Source organism: Asparagus officinalis, chromosome 8 (assembly GCF_001876935.1).
Source record: "Asparagus officinalis chromosome 8, Aspof.V1, whole genome shotgun sequence".
NCBI classification, from domain to species: Eukaryota; Viridiplantae; Streptophyta; class Magnoliopsida; order Asparagales; family Asparagaceae; genus Asparagus; species Asparagus officinalis.
Genome location: NC_033801.1, coordinates 13,173,830 through 13,192,442, shown reverse-complemented (window position 1 = coordinate 13,192,442; position 18,613 = coordinate 13,173,830). Strand labels below are relative to the sequence as shown.

Sequence of the window (18,613 nt, the reverse complement as noted above, 5' to 3'; positions counted from 1 at the left end):
AAGTATTCAACAATCTCTGAACAGTACAAATGGAACCTAGAATCTGTTAATGATAACTGAGCTCTTGACACTAGGCGCAAACTGAGCCTATAAACCGTTAACAACGCAATAACTAAGCTTCTTAAAATCACCGCTCGGCAAAGAAAGGTGGTTTACCATGAATATATAAAACCTGTAGTTTGGAATCCATTTGAAGCTCCAAACAAGCAGATAGATCCTTACGTCGAGCATGGAAATCAAGTGAGACTTGGATTACAACTTTACACAAACTTAAGTGGCAAATATCATGTAATGTGGTTTATATTAGAACACTATAGATCATATGTGCATCATAAAAAAATATGACTCTTGTGCTCATACCAAATAGATTCCAAATAATTAGCTTTGACACAGGCGCAGGATGAACATTCAGCAGTCTCTGCAGTTGATACAAAAATGAAACTGTAAACCATTAATAAGGAGATAACTAAGCATCTTGACATTGCTGGGAGAGAAAAAGGTGCTTTAGCATGAAAAAGAAACCATTGGTTTGTAATAAACATGAAATTTCAAAACAAGACGTTAGATTCTTACATTTTATGTTTACAGATGAAGCACTAAATACAGAATTAGGGATGAAATCTGTCCCTAACACATTAAACAACTATTTGATGAAGATTATGAAATTAAAAATGCATCTGATCTGGCGCAATGTTCGTCAACATCTCTCCCTTCAAATCTTTTAATCCTTTCGCTTTATGAATCAAGTTCTGGTTGCTCTCGTAACTCCATGTTTTCCGACATCATGGAAACTATCCGACTTAACCTGATTAAACAGTGATTCTGAAAGAAATATCTTAATAACTGACTGTGCCAGGAAAGAAAGACAAACATGGCTCTATAACTGTCTTTTTACCTCCGGAGTAAGCTTAAAAAAGCAAAATGACAATTATCAATTCTACAAAATTTCATAATATCAGGCTGATGAGTGACCAACAAATGCTAGACATAGGTGTGAATTGCAGGCCCCTTGTCAGTTTCTGAATATGAAACTGGGTCCACATGCTACTCAAAAGAGGGAAGGACCTTACTTGAACAATCTGTTGCAACTCACAAATTTTCAAAGCAACTATGCCCACTGCCTGTTGTTAACCTTACAAACAAAACACACTGTCAGCAATGAAAATATGGTGAAAGAATATGCTTATAAAAAATTTATTTTTTTAAAAGAAGCTTAAGAGTAAAAATGGAGGAAACTATTGGAAAATCAGGATCAGGAACAAACTGCTTGCTTCTTACTATATAGTATATGCAACCAAGTGTCATGCACATAAAAAAATGGATCAATTGGTTACATACAAGTGTCAGACATAAAAAACATGGATGAGTGACACGCACATTAAAAGAAAATATATTTAAGGACTATTGACAAAGATACATATATACTTGCGCAGTATGGCAGTCAACACACACAATACACTTAATGTTTATGCAGTAAGGCAGTCAATGCACACAACACGGACACTTAATGTTTGTGCAGTTGTATATCTGTTTATGCATGTATGTGAGTACGAGTTGGGAAGTCCAGATAGTGTTCTAGAACATGTAACATAGACATAGGAAAGAAGTTAGTGAAGAAAACATAATACTTGTGAACAGACAAAGCATGCATTACACATATTAATGCGTGCAGGTGTACAGACATAAACATGATTGTATGGACTATGGAGATACATATTCCTATATCTCAGCAATGCACATGAAACTTGGCCTACGCAACTAATTACACAGCACGGAAGGCAATGTAAGCACCAAACAATTTTATGCCGCCAGATACTCAATTAATCTGAATCAAGTCTAATTTTGGACGTAATAACAAGACCACTTTGACTTACGTTGTACTACCATTATATGCCTTTTCCTCTTTGATTTTTTTAGTCTTTTCCATATATTGCCGTCCTTGATTCCTAACTTTTTCACCTTACTTTTCCAACAGCATCTTCAGAAAATTGGTGTCTAGCACATCATATTATGATGTTTTATTTATATTTCTGTTGTCTTGTATCTTAGTCATTTCTTAATTTTGGCTTAGATTACACCAGGTCATAGACTGACAGGGGTGTTATATATTTATGATAACATTAGTGGTTAAATGTTACCGTGTTAACCTAGTCTTTCTTACCTAGTACCGACATAGTAAAATTGAAGTTAGTAGCCATATGACTAATTTATACGTGTTATTGTACTTAAATAATCTACGCTTTCAAAACTTCCTTTATATTCCGTTACTACTGCTGATTCTTTCCGATTCATTTTGGAACTTTATGAATGTTCTTAATTTAATTTTCCAACAAGCTTAGCAATAAATGTGACCTTACTCAACAGCATGTACTCTTACCAAGTATGCAATCCCCAACTTGTATGTGTGTGTGTGAGGTCATAGTTATTAGATAGGATCCAGTGACACATACATCAAGAATGATTATGCAAGATCCAGGTATCTAAATGCAGCACACAGTTCCAACACCAACACAAACGACATGCACAATGTGTGAGTGCACACTTGCACTCTTTCACGTGGACCCATTATATATATATATATTTATATATATATATATATATATAATACTATATATCTATATATATATAATATATATGAGATTAATGAGGTAATCCATTGTCATAGGAAGGGGATTTCCTTGCTTGACGGTCTAAAATCAAACATTCTTGGGAACATTATGGATGATCGCTCCGTTAAATTTGATCTACATATTCTAAAACCCCAACAAGACATCCAGTTTGGGGTGAATCCGTCGTTGTTCGACCTTCAATCGAGCCATATGAAAAGTTCTATTCATTCAAAACCGTTAAAGATGATACGGAGTGGATGAAGGGTCAAACGACGAGCGGGTTCACCCTAAACTTGGTGTGTTGGGGTTTTAGAATATGTAGATCAAGTTCAACGAGCGGATCTATCCACAATGTCGCTCATCATGTGATTTTAGCAGGCGTCAAGAGGAAATCCCCTCCTATGACAAGGATACCACTTAATCTCCCTCTCTCTCTCTCTCTCTCTCTCCTCTCTCTCTCTCTCTCATATATATAATATATATATTATATATATATAAATATAATATATATATTATATACTGTCAATTTGGGAAAAGGTCCAATTACTCAGAGATGTGGAAAAAGATTAAAGAAGTTCTAACAACCATATTGATCTAAGCATAATACTAACCCCCAAAAAATGTAAGTATCATACTGGTAGATATATGCAAAAAAGATGAGATACTAGCGAAAACCCTCGCTTGCGTTCTTCTTTTTCTTTCATATACAAAAGAAATTTAGGTCATGATGATTAAAGGTTTTATTGGAAACAAGTAGAAAAGCTAGTAGACTAACTGAATTACAACATACAGGAGATATAACTTCCTTTTCCAATGTGTGCAAAAACCACTAATGTAATTTTCATACAGAATTCGTACAATTTGCAAAAGAGAATATATAACCTCGGAAGAAAATAAAACTTAAATAATGGACACTGCAACTGTATTTTTTATTGAAAAGAAATAACCATAAAAGAATAGACAACAAATACCAATACTATGCATCTGCATATATCATAAATGGACAGACAGCACATACCACTAGTATCCCACACTTTGTTTCAACTTAAGGTACGCTTGTTGAATGACTCCATAGTCAAGTTAGCCGTAAAAGCAGGTATTGAGTTCATCTTCCTTACAAATATCTCAACCTGTAATATATGATTTAAAGCTTAATCTGATAGCTTATGCTATATCTCAAGTTCATGTTAAAATATCACAGTAAAATAACAGTTTCAATGTTAAACATATAGGTAAATAAAAGTCCTCGGCATTGATTGATAACCAATAGGCAGCGATTAAGACAGTAACTTGGCCTGACAACGATGAAAGAAGAGTTATTTTGATACCCCAATTTTTTTGTGGTATAAAACCACCACTGATACTGGATGAACCAGAGGCAAACTTCATAAAAAATTAAAGAGTTTGAACAGAAGAAAGATTCTCAAGATCCAACACCTGAACGAATTTCCATTCTAATCATTGTGACTCATGAATTTCTTAGGCTTAGAATTTCCAATTTTTAGTACCCATTTATCAGAAATGGTGGCAACAAACCCAGATAAATCGAAGGGGTCAAAGAAAAGTATAAGAGGCTCTAAGACAGGGCAATCTGGAACCCGTAGAACGTAAAGAAATAATCCTCATAAGAAAAGAATTGACAACATGAAGTTTTTAATGCTTTCAAGATCGCTCATATGAGCAATACGTCAATTAAATTAGTAGATGTGAAAAACAAAACTTTTCATAATTAGTAGCCATGATTAGTGTTGACGTGCATAGAAGGTGTTGGATGTAACCAAGTAACTGGCTGGACATTGTATGCATGGCTAACCAATTTGCACCAAGACCATGAAGAGTTAAACTAGCAAAATGGATATCATTCAATAGAATGCAAATAGTGCAGAGAGGATGAAAATTTGTTATTTTCCTTCAAGATGGTCTGCATGGATAGATAAAGATACCTAACCTCCCAGAGAAAATCTATAACCAAATACTCCAAAAGCAATTCTTAAATACCTGATGAGATATCTCAGGCTGAGATGTGTAGTCATTAACCTGCAGAGTCGAGAAACTGATGTCAAGACCAAATAGGACTATTGTAAAGATCAAATCAACGACTATTCTCATCAGCGCAGCATACCAAAATGCTCATAGTCCCTGACTCGTAATCAAACTCAAGCTTTTCATCATCATTCAATGCATATATAGACTGAAGGGTAAACCTTGTCACAGGTATCCCATTAGGACGTTGTTGATCATCCATGACAATCTGAAAGCAAGTTTAAGAAAAAGACTCAGAATAAAAGTATCCCTGTCTGGTTACATAAAAAGGAATGTTTAACAACAGTAGGCTAAGAACTAGAAAATCAAGAGTATCCAGATAATTAGTAAAAGTTCAATTACTGATACGCTATAAAGATGTGATTGTAGGATATCCAAGTAAGAGGTGATAACATATACATCTAGAATTACGTGGAAGAGGTTTCTAGGATCGAGTTGGAGTCCTTTGATCTCTCTCTCTCTCTCTCTCTCTCTCTCTCTCTCTCAATCGACAAAATTGTAGTTAAGGGAAAATTGCCTCGGTGTCCCAACCCCCTGAAAAAAGTCAAGGGTTAAAAATCCTCTTGACCAAAATTTTCCTTCTCTCTCTCTCTCTCTCTCTCTCTCTCTCTCTCTCTCTCTCTCTCTCTCTCTCTCTCTCTCTCTCTCTCTCTCTCTCTCTCTCTCTCTCTCTCTCTCTCAATCGACAAAATTGTAGTTAAGGGAAAATTGCCTCGGTGTCCCAACCCCCTGAAAAAAGTCAAGGGTTAAAAATCCTCTTGACCAAAATTTTCCTTCTTCTTCCCCACTTTCCCTTTTAAGGTAGCTTATATCTCCAAATTTCCCTCATCTTAATCTTCAACATTTTCCTCCTCCCTCCTCTCTTCTTCCCTCCTCCTTCACCTCGCCCCACCTTTATCCTCCTCCCTACTTTACTTCCTCATGAACCCATTTCATCTCCCTCATGAACCAATAAACCTTCCCTTCTCCCTCCGTTGCTACACTCGCCTACACCTTCTCCCTTCAATGGTTTCGCCTCCATCAAAGGCACAATGAAGTTAACACTTAATGTCCATATTTAATATTTAAGTTTTAAAGTTAACATAAAAGCCTCTGTTCTACCTCCTCCCTCCTTATTCCTCCTTCCATTTCCTTTTCTTCTCTCTTCCTTTCTCCATTCTTCCTACTCCTTCCTCCTCTGTCCTCTCCTTTTCCTCTTCTCTATGCACAAAAACCACTAAAGTTAACAAAACTGTGCGTCAAGATTAACAAAAAAAGTTGAAGTTGACAAAACAACATATCAAAGCTAACAAAAAACTAAAGTTAAAAAAAGTAACATGTCAAAGTTCAAAAAAAATTAATTTAAGGCTTTTATTTCAATTTCTAAAGTTAATTGTTAAATGATAGCTTTAGATCTTTTTATGTTAATTTTAAAATTTATATGTTAACTCTAATTGTTAAGTGTTAACTTCAGCATATCTTTAGGAGATGACCATTTTAGCCAAAGGTGATGGCTTTTGAGAGATGCGGCGGTGGTTGTGGAAGGGGGAGAGATGGTTGAGTAAATAGGAGAAATGTCGGAAGAGAAGCTATGACAGTGAAAAACAGTGGTTGAGAAAGGAAGAGAAGAAAGAGGAGGATGCAATGATGGAGGTGGAGAAGGGCAAAGGTGCAAATGTGAAGTGGAGGAGGAAGAGAGGAGGGTAGAGATGGAGTAGGGAGGAGGAGAGAGGTGCTAGAGTGGGGTAGCACAGAGCAGGGAGTTGGGAGGTTAAAGAAGAGTGATCCTTAGAGAGAAAAAAGGTTGAAGACACGGGCATTTTGGGAAGAAAGGATGGTAACCTTAGGAGAGAGAATGTCATAAACGGGTAGAAGAAAGAAAACTTTGATCAATGGTGTTTTTAACCTTTGACTTTTTTTCAAGGAGCGGGACACAAAAAGTTCATCCAAGGGACTCGAGGTAATTTTTCCTTAGGAAAAATATGAAGCAAAAGCAAAGAGGGTTAAGGTATCATGCAAAACTATTGGGTGTTATGACTATCCAGCTTGACTGAGTCTTGCTTAGTTCTTTGATGTATTCGAGGAATAACAAAAATTTTGCTAAATCATTATCAGAAGATGTACTAGCACTATCAACTTTTGTGCTGAAAATACACTATAATCGATACAATGTATAAATCTACATGTAAAAAAGAAGCAATAGCCTAATTGTCCTTCCTGTTGGCGCACGTCATTCCAACCCGACACCAATCATTGCACACCGATCGGAGATCTATATGAAAGCGTAGTCAGCAAAAACATCACCGAGCACCCTAATTAGTTCTCCTCCTTCTTTGTAGACCAATCAATCACTGGGCGATATGAAAACACTGACAAAATGCTAGTTCGAACAAATAAGTAAAGCAATTACCACAGAATAATAGATCAAGAGACAAAGACATGGAATTTACGTGGTTTAGCAATCACCTACATCCACCGGAAGAGAATTGAGTCTTATTCTATTATAAAGATTGCAGGATAATCTAATCTTGTGATCTAAAATAAATCCCACAAGAAACCCTCTCAATCTCACCAAAAGAACTCTGACAAATCCTAAGTTTCTCCCCTTAGTTCTCTCTACTTCTCTTAAAATATGCAACTCTCATTGGCTTTCCTATAGCTTTATTTTCAATGAATCTCTTAAAGGGTATTTAAAGAGCTTTCCCTCTCTTGAATTCATGTAGGACTCATTTGACTTGGATTATCAATTCTAATTCTCATCTAATTAGAATTTAATTCCAATTATAAGTGCTTCTTTCCAATTAAATTTAATCATCGGTCAAAATCCAACTAGAATTTTATAAAATACAAGGCTGTTTCCCCACCCTTCCATTGTTCAATAATGCTAGAACATGGACTCTGAGATAATGATTAGGAATTAGGCGGCGAATGAGCAATACAAAATCCACCATTGTTAGGTGCTGAAACAACTAGAGAACATAGGAGAATCTCCTTAAGTTTCAAAGGATAAAAAGTAACCTCTACCTCAGTCAGAGTTACGTATATCACTACTAGGAGTTCTTAAGACGACAAAAGGACATGCAACCACATTCCTTTGTATTTTTTAATAATTTATCATTTATACAAACGCATAACTTTATTGAATATTCAAAATTTTCTAGCCATGATCCACTCAATAGGCATTCTGGGGTCTTTGTGGATCAATTAGCACTTGTCTATTAAAGCACCTAAGAGAACTACGCTCCTTCAAGGTATCCACACATCATTCCTTGCATCAAGCAATTTTGTAAAAGACACCTGAATTTATGTTTTAGAATGCAAATTGATAAAGACACTTGAGGCTTCACGGAATAAGACTTATCCCTAGATGCTTAAGCAGAAGCCTATGCGAAAGTGCCCAAAATATAATATTTTACAAATTAAATGATAATAAATTGGAATAAATCGAAAAAGTATGGGGAGAAATTACAGCAAAACACATATCAATCTTTTAGGGTCAGCTATTCCACTAAGTTTTGTTTAGGGCTATCCCTAAACTGTAAGGAATCTTGTCGACTTTAAATCCCGAACTAGGACTTTTAACTTTTTAAGGTTTCATAAAATAATTTAACTTTATAGGGAGATAAAGGAAACAAACAACCATACAAAGCACAAGAAAATTTATGTGGTTCAGCAATTTGTCTACGACCACGAGAGGTAGAGCATACTTTATTAACTTGAAGAAGTACAATAATACTTCCTCCCTACATCTCTCACGAGAAGAGTAGTTCATCTAGCTTATTGTAAGTCCACACAAGAATATAACTTCCTGCTTGTAAATCCTTACAAGAGTAATCTTCGTTTCTTCTTCTTAATCTTGACGACTTAGCCTTTGATCTCTCTCTTATTGCGTCCTTTCCTCACAACTCCCTCTCTCTCCCTCTCAAACCCTAGATCCGAGATAATACCTCTTTATATAGGGTAGAAGTCTTGGGTCCTAAGAAACCAATAAAAAACCGGTAGAAACCCAAATAGCAATAGGAAATCCGCGTGATAGTGTGCACCTACCACACATTGTCCGTGATCTACAAAAGAACAGTGTACGATGGCTTCACAATATCCAATACCTGGACCAGGACAGTGTGCAGTCACCGCACACTATCCCTTTGCTGTTGCTACTCCGCTTGCGGTTCTGCTATTTCTAATCATTGTTGTACGTGCCATTGTTGCTAGTTAATTGTCTATTTGTTGGCGTCGCTTTCAAGCGAATGTTGCACCACTCAAACAATTGAGCTACTTATGCAAACCTTTTCAAATTCGTGCATTTTAGAACAATCTCCACCTCAACATCCTTCTCCATCTTCATGGCCCCACCTTATGCCGCATACCATCCGCAAAACCACAAGTACCTAAATACTTTCATAACCTCCACTAGAAGCTATTTGCTTTCCTCAAATCCATGAATACACTGTACACCCGACACGATCTCTACCTAAAGTTGCGTACTGTCGCAATCTCCACCCAATACCACATTCCTATCTCAACAAAGTGAATAAATGAATATCTTTCACGACTCTTGTCTAATATCGTATATTATCGCAGTTTACATTGCATTCTACTCTCATGATTGAATATCTGGATGATCTTTCACAACCTCCGCACAAAGCTATATACTGACTATAATTATGAGGGTCCTCTCTTGCAATGATTGTAACTGTCTATCTGCCATCATACTAACCATCACCTTCAGAGCACCTGAATAAACTTAATAATCAACTCCTTAATTGAAGAGGTCCACTTCCAATTCCCTGATTTGTCGACAATCAACCTAGACTGTCCGATCTGAGATTTAATTTAAGATAGCGATAATCATACATCACCTTCCATGAGTTGAGCGCCTTGAACCTTATATGTTGCATGTGAACCCTTAACATGACTTCCATCAACACTTCACTGTGTTTTCTATTGCCGGTTTGACGCTCTAACTGCGTCGTTGTTCTCTCTAACCCGTAATTGCCGAATTGCCTATCTTCTGGCATCTGTCATGTCTACGTGCATCCTGATTATCGTTGATAGCGACCTGCTTATCATTGTCTTCGTCTAAGCTTTGACATCAAATATACCTCGTACGCCTCCCACGCACTGTTGAATTTTTTTCTTGTGGCCTCTATCAACGACAAACCGGTCATTGTATCCTTGTGACACGTGGAATCATATGCATTGCTACTACTATCCGCCTACGTGTATCGTGTGTACATCTGCCTTCACTCGCCAACTGGTCAATGAATCCACAATCATCCAGCGCTTCCCCTCGTGCTTAGACACTTCTTCGTGCAAGCCCCTTTTGCAATCTCCGCTATATCGTCCATCGTATATGTTGCTTGTATCGTTCACTACTCTTAGCGAATCTCCTACATGATTACTTATGCAATACTGAGGACCTCACGAACCCTAATCTTGCTGTCGTTGTCTTCTTTATTGTTGCTTGAAGCCCTAACATTTTGACTTGAACAAATTTGGCCATTATTTTCCCAAGAGAATCTCGAATCAGAATAGCCATCAGCTCTGATACAACTTGTAAGGAATCAATTCAACTTTAGATTTCGAACAAAGACTTTAACTTTTTAGGGTTTTGCAGAAGAATTTGACGTTACAACGAGATAATTAAAAACAAATAACAATCACACAAAACACAAGTAGATTTATGTGGTTCGACAAGTTGCCTACAAACGTAGGAGGAGGGGGAGTATACTTTACTAACTTGGAGAAGAAGATACAATAATACTTTCCTGTCAATGATCTATCACAAAAGTAGTTCATCTGGCTTCTTGTAAATCCGCATAAAGAATATAACTTCCCTCTCGTAAATCCTTACAAAACCAATCTCCTTTTCTTCATCATCATCATCATCTTATTCTTGATCTTGTCGGCTTAGCTTTTAACCTATATGGTCTCCTTTCCTCCTAACCCCTCTCTCTTAGATCCTAGATCTAAGGTAATACCCTTTTATATAGGGTGGAAGTCTTCGGTCACAAGAAACCAAAGAAAAACTAGATAGAAACCCAAATAGCAACAGAAAATCCGCATGACAATGTGCGCCTACCACACTGTCTGCAATCTACACAAGAACAGCATGTGGTGGCTTCACACTGTCCAAGATCTGGACCAGGAGAGTGTGTAGTCACCGCCCATTGTCGCCTTGATGTTGTTGATTCTCTTGCTTCTTCTGATTCTAGTTGATGTTGCCGCTGCCGTTGTTTCTTGTTGTTGATTGGTTGTCACTTTTAAGTGAGTGCTACACCACTCAAACGATTGTGCGACTTGATGTCACTATCAATGTGCATCAAAACACATTTAAATTTGTGTCATTTAAAACATGCACCAAGTTAATCATTATCATATTCTTTCTCAATGGCAAATTATATAGAAAATGAAAAAAAATTAAGAATAGTAAAAGAAGAGGCGGGTGCAAGCGGCAATAGGAAAAAGAAGTTAGAAGCAGAAGCATGATAGAACAAAACAACCTCATGAAAATCTTCAAAAGAACCACAACAGTAATTGAGCATAGACCTTTCAGGTTAGGGTTAAGCTGTTGGATCTCCTTGTTCAAGTCAAATGTGAGACTTTTGCTCATGAAAAAAAATAAATAGTTCAACAATAAATAAACGAAATATGGAAGCAAACTTCGAACCCATCAAGTAAAGAGAAGTGGAGGTGACTATCTTTTAAAATCTACAATAACATTGCAAGCACTAAATATCCATTTCTTTCTCACCTTTATATTAGATGGCCAGGACCCAAAATATAATATGTAGAAATAAATAGATTTTTCTTGAAAGGAAGTGTAAACTGCAAAGGATTAGCAAACACTCTACTTAGACCTATTTTTAACTTAATCTTTAGTATAATTCATCATAAGTCCAACATCCATTAGAACTGAAAAGCGATATGCAGAAGCCTAAGATGAAGGAGAACCTTTCATTTTATGAATCAACAAACTTTTATAGAAGACCAACATATAACAAATGGGTGAACCACCAATTAAATAATTTATAAAATCAAATTTCAACCAAACTACAAAGAAACATCATCAAAATAGAAAGCAAAATGCAAATAAATAACAAAATCCTAAATATCAAATTTCTAAATTACTTACATTTTAATAGAGCCTCCCCTAATTGAAATCTAAGAAGTAGCAGTCAAAGCCTCTCTTCGGAAAGAGCTCGTCGACGTTGAGTCAGCTGAAGTGTAAGAACTTCACCATTGACACAATCGATACCCCATCAATTAAGGCAGATGACCCACTTGTCAGTTCAAATCTAGTGCTCAATGTGTTCAGAGGAGATGAGCGGAAAATGAGAGAGATGAATATTTGTAAGTACAAGCATTCAGCTGAAATTGAAATTAATATTTGGTATTAGTGGCTATCAGGTTTAAAAATCGCTCTATTAGAACCTGATGTACTCCCGACACATTTAAATAACATAGAAGTGTTGGACATGATGATACGTATCAAATACCATGTCCAATGTGTAACTTAAATGAAAAAGGTTCGAACACAGGTTCAGGACCCAAATACCCATACCTGCATAATATAGTCAAGAGATTGACATCTTCAGTTTGCTCTCATTAGGTAAACTGGAAGGTTGAGTTGATTCATGTGAGAGCACTAAGACTATGTTTGTGTCTAAGGATATGTGGACCTAAGTAGAACGGATGTGACTAATTCACTGATGGAGAAGTTGAATTTTGTGTTTGATAATCAATTATTTAGTTCCAATCTACTGTCCCTTGCCGCAAACCCTACCTCCAACGCCCCCAAAAATGATTAAATGAATAAATAAAATGAGTAAAAAAGTAACACCTTTTCCTCCTCCATCCACCCACAGCACAAAGACATGCACGTTCCAGACATTGAAGTCCACCAAATGTAGGCTAATTTATAAATGTACAATAATAGTGCAGTTAAATCTATGAGATTTGGGACATGACAAGTAAGGGGTTAAAATCTTCAAAATATCAATTTAACCCCTAAATTAAAACCTTCTACCTTTCCCTCACAGATCATTGTAACAGTGCCCAATCTACAGTATGTGCTATAGTATGAAGTATGAACAGTTAAATTTAATAAATACCAAATGATAGGAAGTATCTATAATTAATGCTTCAAACTATAAAATAAGAAAAGACCAAATACCTTATAGCCAAAAAGCGAGCAACATGCTCTTCTAAAAACTGATATCCTCTCTGCAAAGACAGTTTTATACCTGTCCATGAGGAATGAAGTTGAAAAGAATGAATATCACAGTAGGCCATTTAAGAATTTAGTTTAAAAAATTTAGACTTTAAAAGGAATCTAGTATCTGCCTTTCTTCACGCTTCTCAAGTATTGCAATCTGTCCTTTAAGCTGTGCTAGTTTCTCGGGTATGTCTGCATCTATTATTTTCCCAGCATCTGTTGAGAAATTTACGAGGCATCTATGTTAGATCAGAAAGTGATAACCCACTCTAGCAAAACCTTGGAGATGTTAAGATTTTACATGAAGGATAAGAATAAAAGATCAGAAGTAAAATGGTACATTTTTTTTAACAGAAGGAAGTTCACAGGAAAGGTAGCACAGCCAATATATTAATTGGCTGAAACATAACTATTAGCTACCAATTTACAGTTAGATTTTTAATCTAACACTCAATTTCTTGATTAGAGAATGTACTGAATTTATTCCTCACATTCTGATAAGTTGGTTAGTAATCTTAAAATATTATTAAACTATGCTCCCTTCTTTTCGTAGGGCGAGAGAATTGAAGTCATTCTGCAAATACTTAGAGAAGGATGGCTCCTCCTAGAAGCCCTCTTTTCTACTTCTCTTGCCTCTCGTCTTCAGAGCACAAAACCCACTGCGAAAGAGAATCGACATAAGGGAAAAAGAGAGAAATGAGAGAATCAAGATTATACGCCAAAAGCTCACACCACAGCGTCAAGAACTGCCCCTTCTTCACCAAGTGCATCCAGAACCTCAACCCTGACATTATTTGCATTTTAAGTCCTCAATGCGATTGGATTTGTAAAAAAAAGAATTGATTCAATCTAAGAAGTTAGCAGGATTATACTACACTTTGGCAATTGGATTTGGAAAAAGTAGGAGTCAATTAAAGCTAAGAGGAGGGATTTCCCAAAGGGTAACATGCATTAGCTAATTTCGGGAAGTGAGTGGACTTTGTGGTGACTGGTGAATGTCAGAAACTTCCTACCTCTTAATTTTCATATTTGTATGTGCATTTTGGGGTTCAGCCCATGGGGTCATGACAACTCAGTGCCGTCCGTCATTGAATTTCAATAGCTGTAAATCATGATTTAAGTTCTTCCGATTTTTAAGGATCTGAGGCGGATTGGATCCTATGGGTGACAGTAGAAGACAAGGGTAGATAGAAATTTCACGTTAACTCTGTTAGAAAATCCAAGAGAAAGTAAATCGAAGGGTGAATTTGAGTTAATTTTGAGGGTAAATTGGAAAGCATGAAGGGTTTGTGTAAGTCTAAAAAATACGATAGATGTAAGGGTGTGCATATATGACCCCCAAAAACAAATTTACATTAAAGCTACACTAAACATCAAGTTACTTATAAATTATAATTAATCCAATGTGCTCTATGATATTCATTCAAGATAAGTTCATAGATCTCAAATATAGAGATTAAAAGAAATGTCCCATACTGAATAAGAAAATGAGACAATCCCTGTACCTGATTGTCCTTTCAAGTCTTCAACAGCTTGCAGCTTCGCCTGTGTCTTCTGCAATTCAGCTCTCAGTGCTTCTATAGTATGTTTTGCCTCATTGTCTACTGCTAAAGTATTCACCATACGCAATACTTTTGTACTTGCAGCCGAGTAATCACCATGCCCTAACTAAGAGGGAAATGTAAATTATTAAATTATTGTTTCTTGTTTGCTAGTACTATTATAGCAGATGCATTGACCACTATCTACTATAGCATGTCAAGAAAGTAATAAAAGAGATAGAACCTTGAAATAATCTAAGCTAACCATAGTGCCATGAGAAATTAGAAGTATTTTACTGATTAGACAACCCGCAAACAAGTGCATGGAAGAAAAGATGATAAAAACATGGGCCTCCAAAACAAATTTCTGGACTTTACCAATCTCACCAATTGAAACATGACCAGTCTTTGTGTAAACCCTAGATCCTTCGAAATTACAGAAGCCTAGCAAGTCTTATTCAGGCCCAAAACTGGAAAAGAGCTTTTTTAAATCTACTGTCATATAAAAAGGGCCTCACTCAACATATATGCACCAAGTCGAGTCCATTCACAAACCGAAATGACCCAATTCTATTGATCATTAACTTTAGTTTTGATTTGATATAGATCAAGTATATGTTTATGCCTATTAAATACCCATCACTTTCTCTTAAGTTTCTGCAGCATCAGCAATATATGCATAATAATCAATATAAGTGCATAAGAGAAGACCAGGAGGTCTAGATGTCATGTTAATCATCAGAGCTGATTTAGCATAGCATCTAAAATTAAACTGTACTAAAATAGGTGATTTCTAGTGTGGCAGATGAACGGAAGGAGCGGGTCTTCGGCCTTTTTTCTATTTCCACACTACACATAAATCAAAGATGTGATTTAAGTTGCATGAATATTCACAGGCAGGTTCCATTGCATATGATCATAAGTCATGTACATTTATAGGCCAAGGGTAATTGACAAGAAGAAACTAAAAGTGATTCCCATGATAAAGCAATCAGGGTAAAATATAAAGGTAGCTGTATGTTTAGAATGAAAACAATTTAGCCAAACATAAAACAAACAATGTGAAACTGCAAAATAATTATTTAGCCTGAATCAGTTGAAAGAATGGACAACTAGTAAATGAAAAGTTGACCTGTACAAGTTTTCTACTACCTAAAAGGTTCAAATTTTGGATTAAAGTAGATACAAAATTGTATCAGAACAGTAGCCGTATAAACATTGGTTCTTGTCTTCTGCAATTACACATTTTCCATAAGAAAGCTGATTTTCACTTCTAAAAGCTTGAATTTCTGGGTGATAGGGTTAATTTTTTTTAACAAGGTCAAGGAACAAGATGTCTAACTAAAGAAAAGTGAGTGGATGTTTAACCACGCATTTATATTGTGTGATTTTTTATGTCATTACAAAAGGAAGATAGAAATTTAATATGATGGAAGCACAGTATGACTGGGAATTAAGTTGACAAGTCCTGGGGACATAAACGAGCATTACAGAATACAGAGATGACATTTTAATATAATACAATGGGCCTGATATTACAATAGGACACTGTTAGACAAAGTCCTTAATGCTATCAAATTTGTGGGACCATTGTACCATAAAGGCAACCTCTTAATGGTAATAGATAAGAAGAAACAATGAAATAAGTGGTATATATTGCATGTAATAACATATTTGTATTTAGGAATTCCATTATAATTATGTGCTATATCTTTTCAAAATTCGCATAAATTGAGGCTTTAGCAAAAGCACCTGCATGTCGCTTGTAAAAAGATATGTTTCTTTCTGTCATCCTCAAAATCTAAGCAACCAGGTACAGCCATTGTTAATTGCAAACAGACACCCCTCCCCCGGTTGTATCACCCAATTGCGGATAGACACCTCGTAGGTCTATTTTTGTGAATAGCCCCCTGCTTGAACTTTTTTTTACTCTTAAAATCATTGAAAAGGTTAGAGGTGGGTAGATCACCAAAATTTATATTGATGAGGATAAATCCTCATTTGCTAAATTTTTTTATTTTTAAAAGAGTTGAAAAAATAACTAAGGGAGTATATTCTCACCTAGACCAATATTTTAAGGGGTCTATTCACAACAAATAGAACTACATTGTATTCACAAGTAGGTGATACTATAGGGGGTCTATTGTAATCTTTGTTTTAAATATCCCCAACAGAGCCGATATATCTATCCGAAATACCCTTTTACAAGGTTTGCCACAATATGATATGGCCTCAACATTATTTACGGCTATTTGACAATTTTTGGGCGATATATCTCCAATATAACTGATATATTAACGGATATGTTGACCGATATGTTGGCTGATATGTTATTCTATATGGCTTATCACTGTACAATATAGTTTTGTAATATCTCTTCAATGTATTTACCAAAAAATTTCAGCCCTATGAATTTTTTTAGCAAATTGTAGTAGGTCTTTTCCTTATTTTAGCCCTATTTAAGTTTTTACAATAACCTAAATATATATTATTTACATTTTTGTGTGACAAAATTTCATTAAGTGTGTTTAAATTATATTTTAGAACATTATATTACATATGCACATTAAATATGGCACTTTGATATTTACTACATATCCCCAGTATCTGCCATATACCCGGAATTCAATATGGATTTTGATCGTCCGATATTTCCCTGATAATTGATATGTAAAACCTTAGGTACAACAGTTGACTGATTTAGAGATTAGAGATTATTGTGATGCCCCCATTAACTTAATCTCATATCAAGAAACTAAAGCATGTGAAGGGGTTTAAATAGTAGGATTTGAGAATCAAGTGCAACAATGGTTAACCATTTTTTACAATGGATTGAGCCAAACCGCATACTCAATGGGTCACATGGCTCACGATTCACATCGTGCCAACAAGCACTCAAGCCTGTGGCGTGAAAAATAGTATCAGAGCAGTTAGTTAGTCTAAAATAAGGACTTAAGTGCTATATGGAACTAAGTATCATATCATGTAAAGGCAATAGGAGACACCTCTAGACCCTGTAGGAGCCACTCTAGAATCCACATCGTCTGATGATGATCCAGTGATAGACCTTTATCATTGTCACGAAGAGTGCAATTAAGATATTTGATTCTTATCTTATTTTGTCCAAATAATCACTTCAATATATCTCCATCCTTTTGTTTTGCATATTTTATTTTATTTTATTTTATACAAGACATTATAATTAGGATGTTTACGGATTTGATTTTCTTTAGATGAGATATTTGGTTAGGAAGAAGTTTTTTTTAATTATTGGAGTTGTTATTTTGTTAGGATTTACATTTGATATTATCTAATAGTTAGAATATTTTTTGTTATGAGAATTTTTGATGCAAGACAAGTCAAATTTAAAAGATTCTTAAGGATTTGATTTTTAAGCTAAGATATTTGGTTAAGATGAAGTTGTTACTTAGTTATTAGAGTTGTTGTTTTGCTAGGATTTATATTTGTTGTAATCTAATAGTTAGGATTTTATTTGTTATGAGAATTCTAATTTAGTCATATAAATAAGGTTGCATCTTTTTCATTTAGAGGAGAGATGAATGGTGAAAACTTTGTTATTTGATAATCCTTGCATGCGAGTTGCAAGTATCATTAGGCATGTAATTTCCACAAGCGTGAGGCCTGACATTTGTATGTTTCTTTATCAAACGATGAATGCAATTTTATTATTTCTATTTACATTTTATTTTTATCCAAATAAGTTCCCTTAAGAAATATTCTTATCATTTTCCATCACCAATCCAAAGAGAAAGAGAAAAAAAGAAGAAAAAAAGAGCAACAACATGCATATGTTCACATATACGATGTTGTTACATCAACAATTGGCTTCATTTCTTGTGTCATCTTTCCTTCCACCATCACCACTCCTACACCTACAGAAAAAGGGAAGAGAACAAGGTAGGGAGGGATAGAAAGAAAGAGATGTCGATGTGTGAAACAAAATCCATCCTATTGAACAATCACCAAATAAAGTTTTAACCATCTTAACATCTCTAGCAATACTGGATAATTCTTAAACTCTTGTATCACATCATTCATTACCTTTTAAATAGCCTTCATTTCATATTTTCTATACCCGCCACAATCACTCCCTCCTCCAATTTGTTTGTTACTTGGGAATATATAGTACATATCTAGTTGAGGCATTTGCCTAAACTATCTCCATCAGTTGCCTTGCATTTTCATTTTTGTCTTTCCCACAA

The 18,613-nt window shown here is 35.5% G+C and overlaps 1 protein-coding gene across 4 annotated transcripts in view; it reads right to left on the bottom strand.

Moving 5' to 3' along the window:
- LOC109851213 (mitotic spindle checkpoint protein MAD1) overlaps window positions 504–18,613 on the bottom strand; it is a 41,206-nt gene continuing 23,096 nt past the window's right edge. Inside the window, exons 11-18 of one of the 4 annotated variants that reach the window (XR_002249720.1) lie at window positions 14,355–14,517; window positions 12,978–13,065; window positions 12,808–12,877; window positions 4,732–4,860; window positions 4,608–4,646; window positions 3,628–3,739; window positions 1,071–1,121; window positions 504–822 (exon numbers count right to left, since the gene is read on the bottom strand). Coding sequence is in view for 2 of the 4 variants with exons in the window: in XM_020421250.1 (XP_020276839.1) it covers window positions 3,650–3,739; window positions 4,608–4,646; window positions 4,732–4,860; window positions 12,808–12,877; window positions 12,978–13,065; window positions 14,355–14,517 (579 nt within the window). In the remaining 2 variants the exon portion in view is untranslated. Of the gene's footprint in view, window positions 1,133–3,627; window positions 3,740–4,607; window positions 4,647–4,731; window positions 4,861–12,807; window positions 12,878–12,977; window positions 13,066–14,354; window positions 14,518–18,613 lie in introns of all 4 variants that reach the window. The other 3 variants (XR_002249719.1, XM_020421250.1, XM_020421249.1) reach the window with 3 other exon arrangements.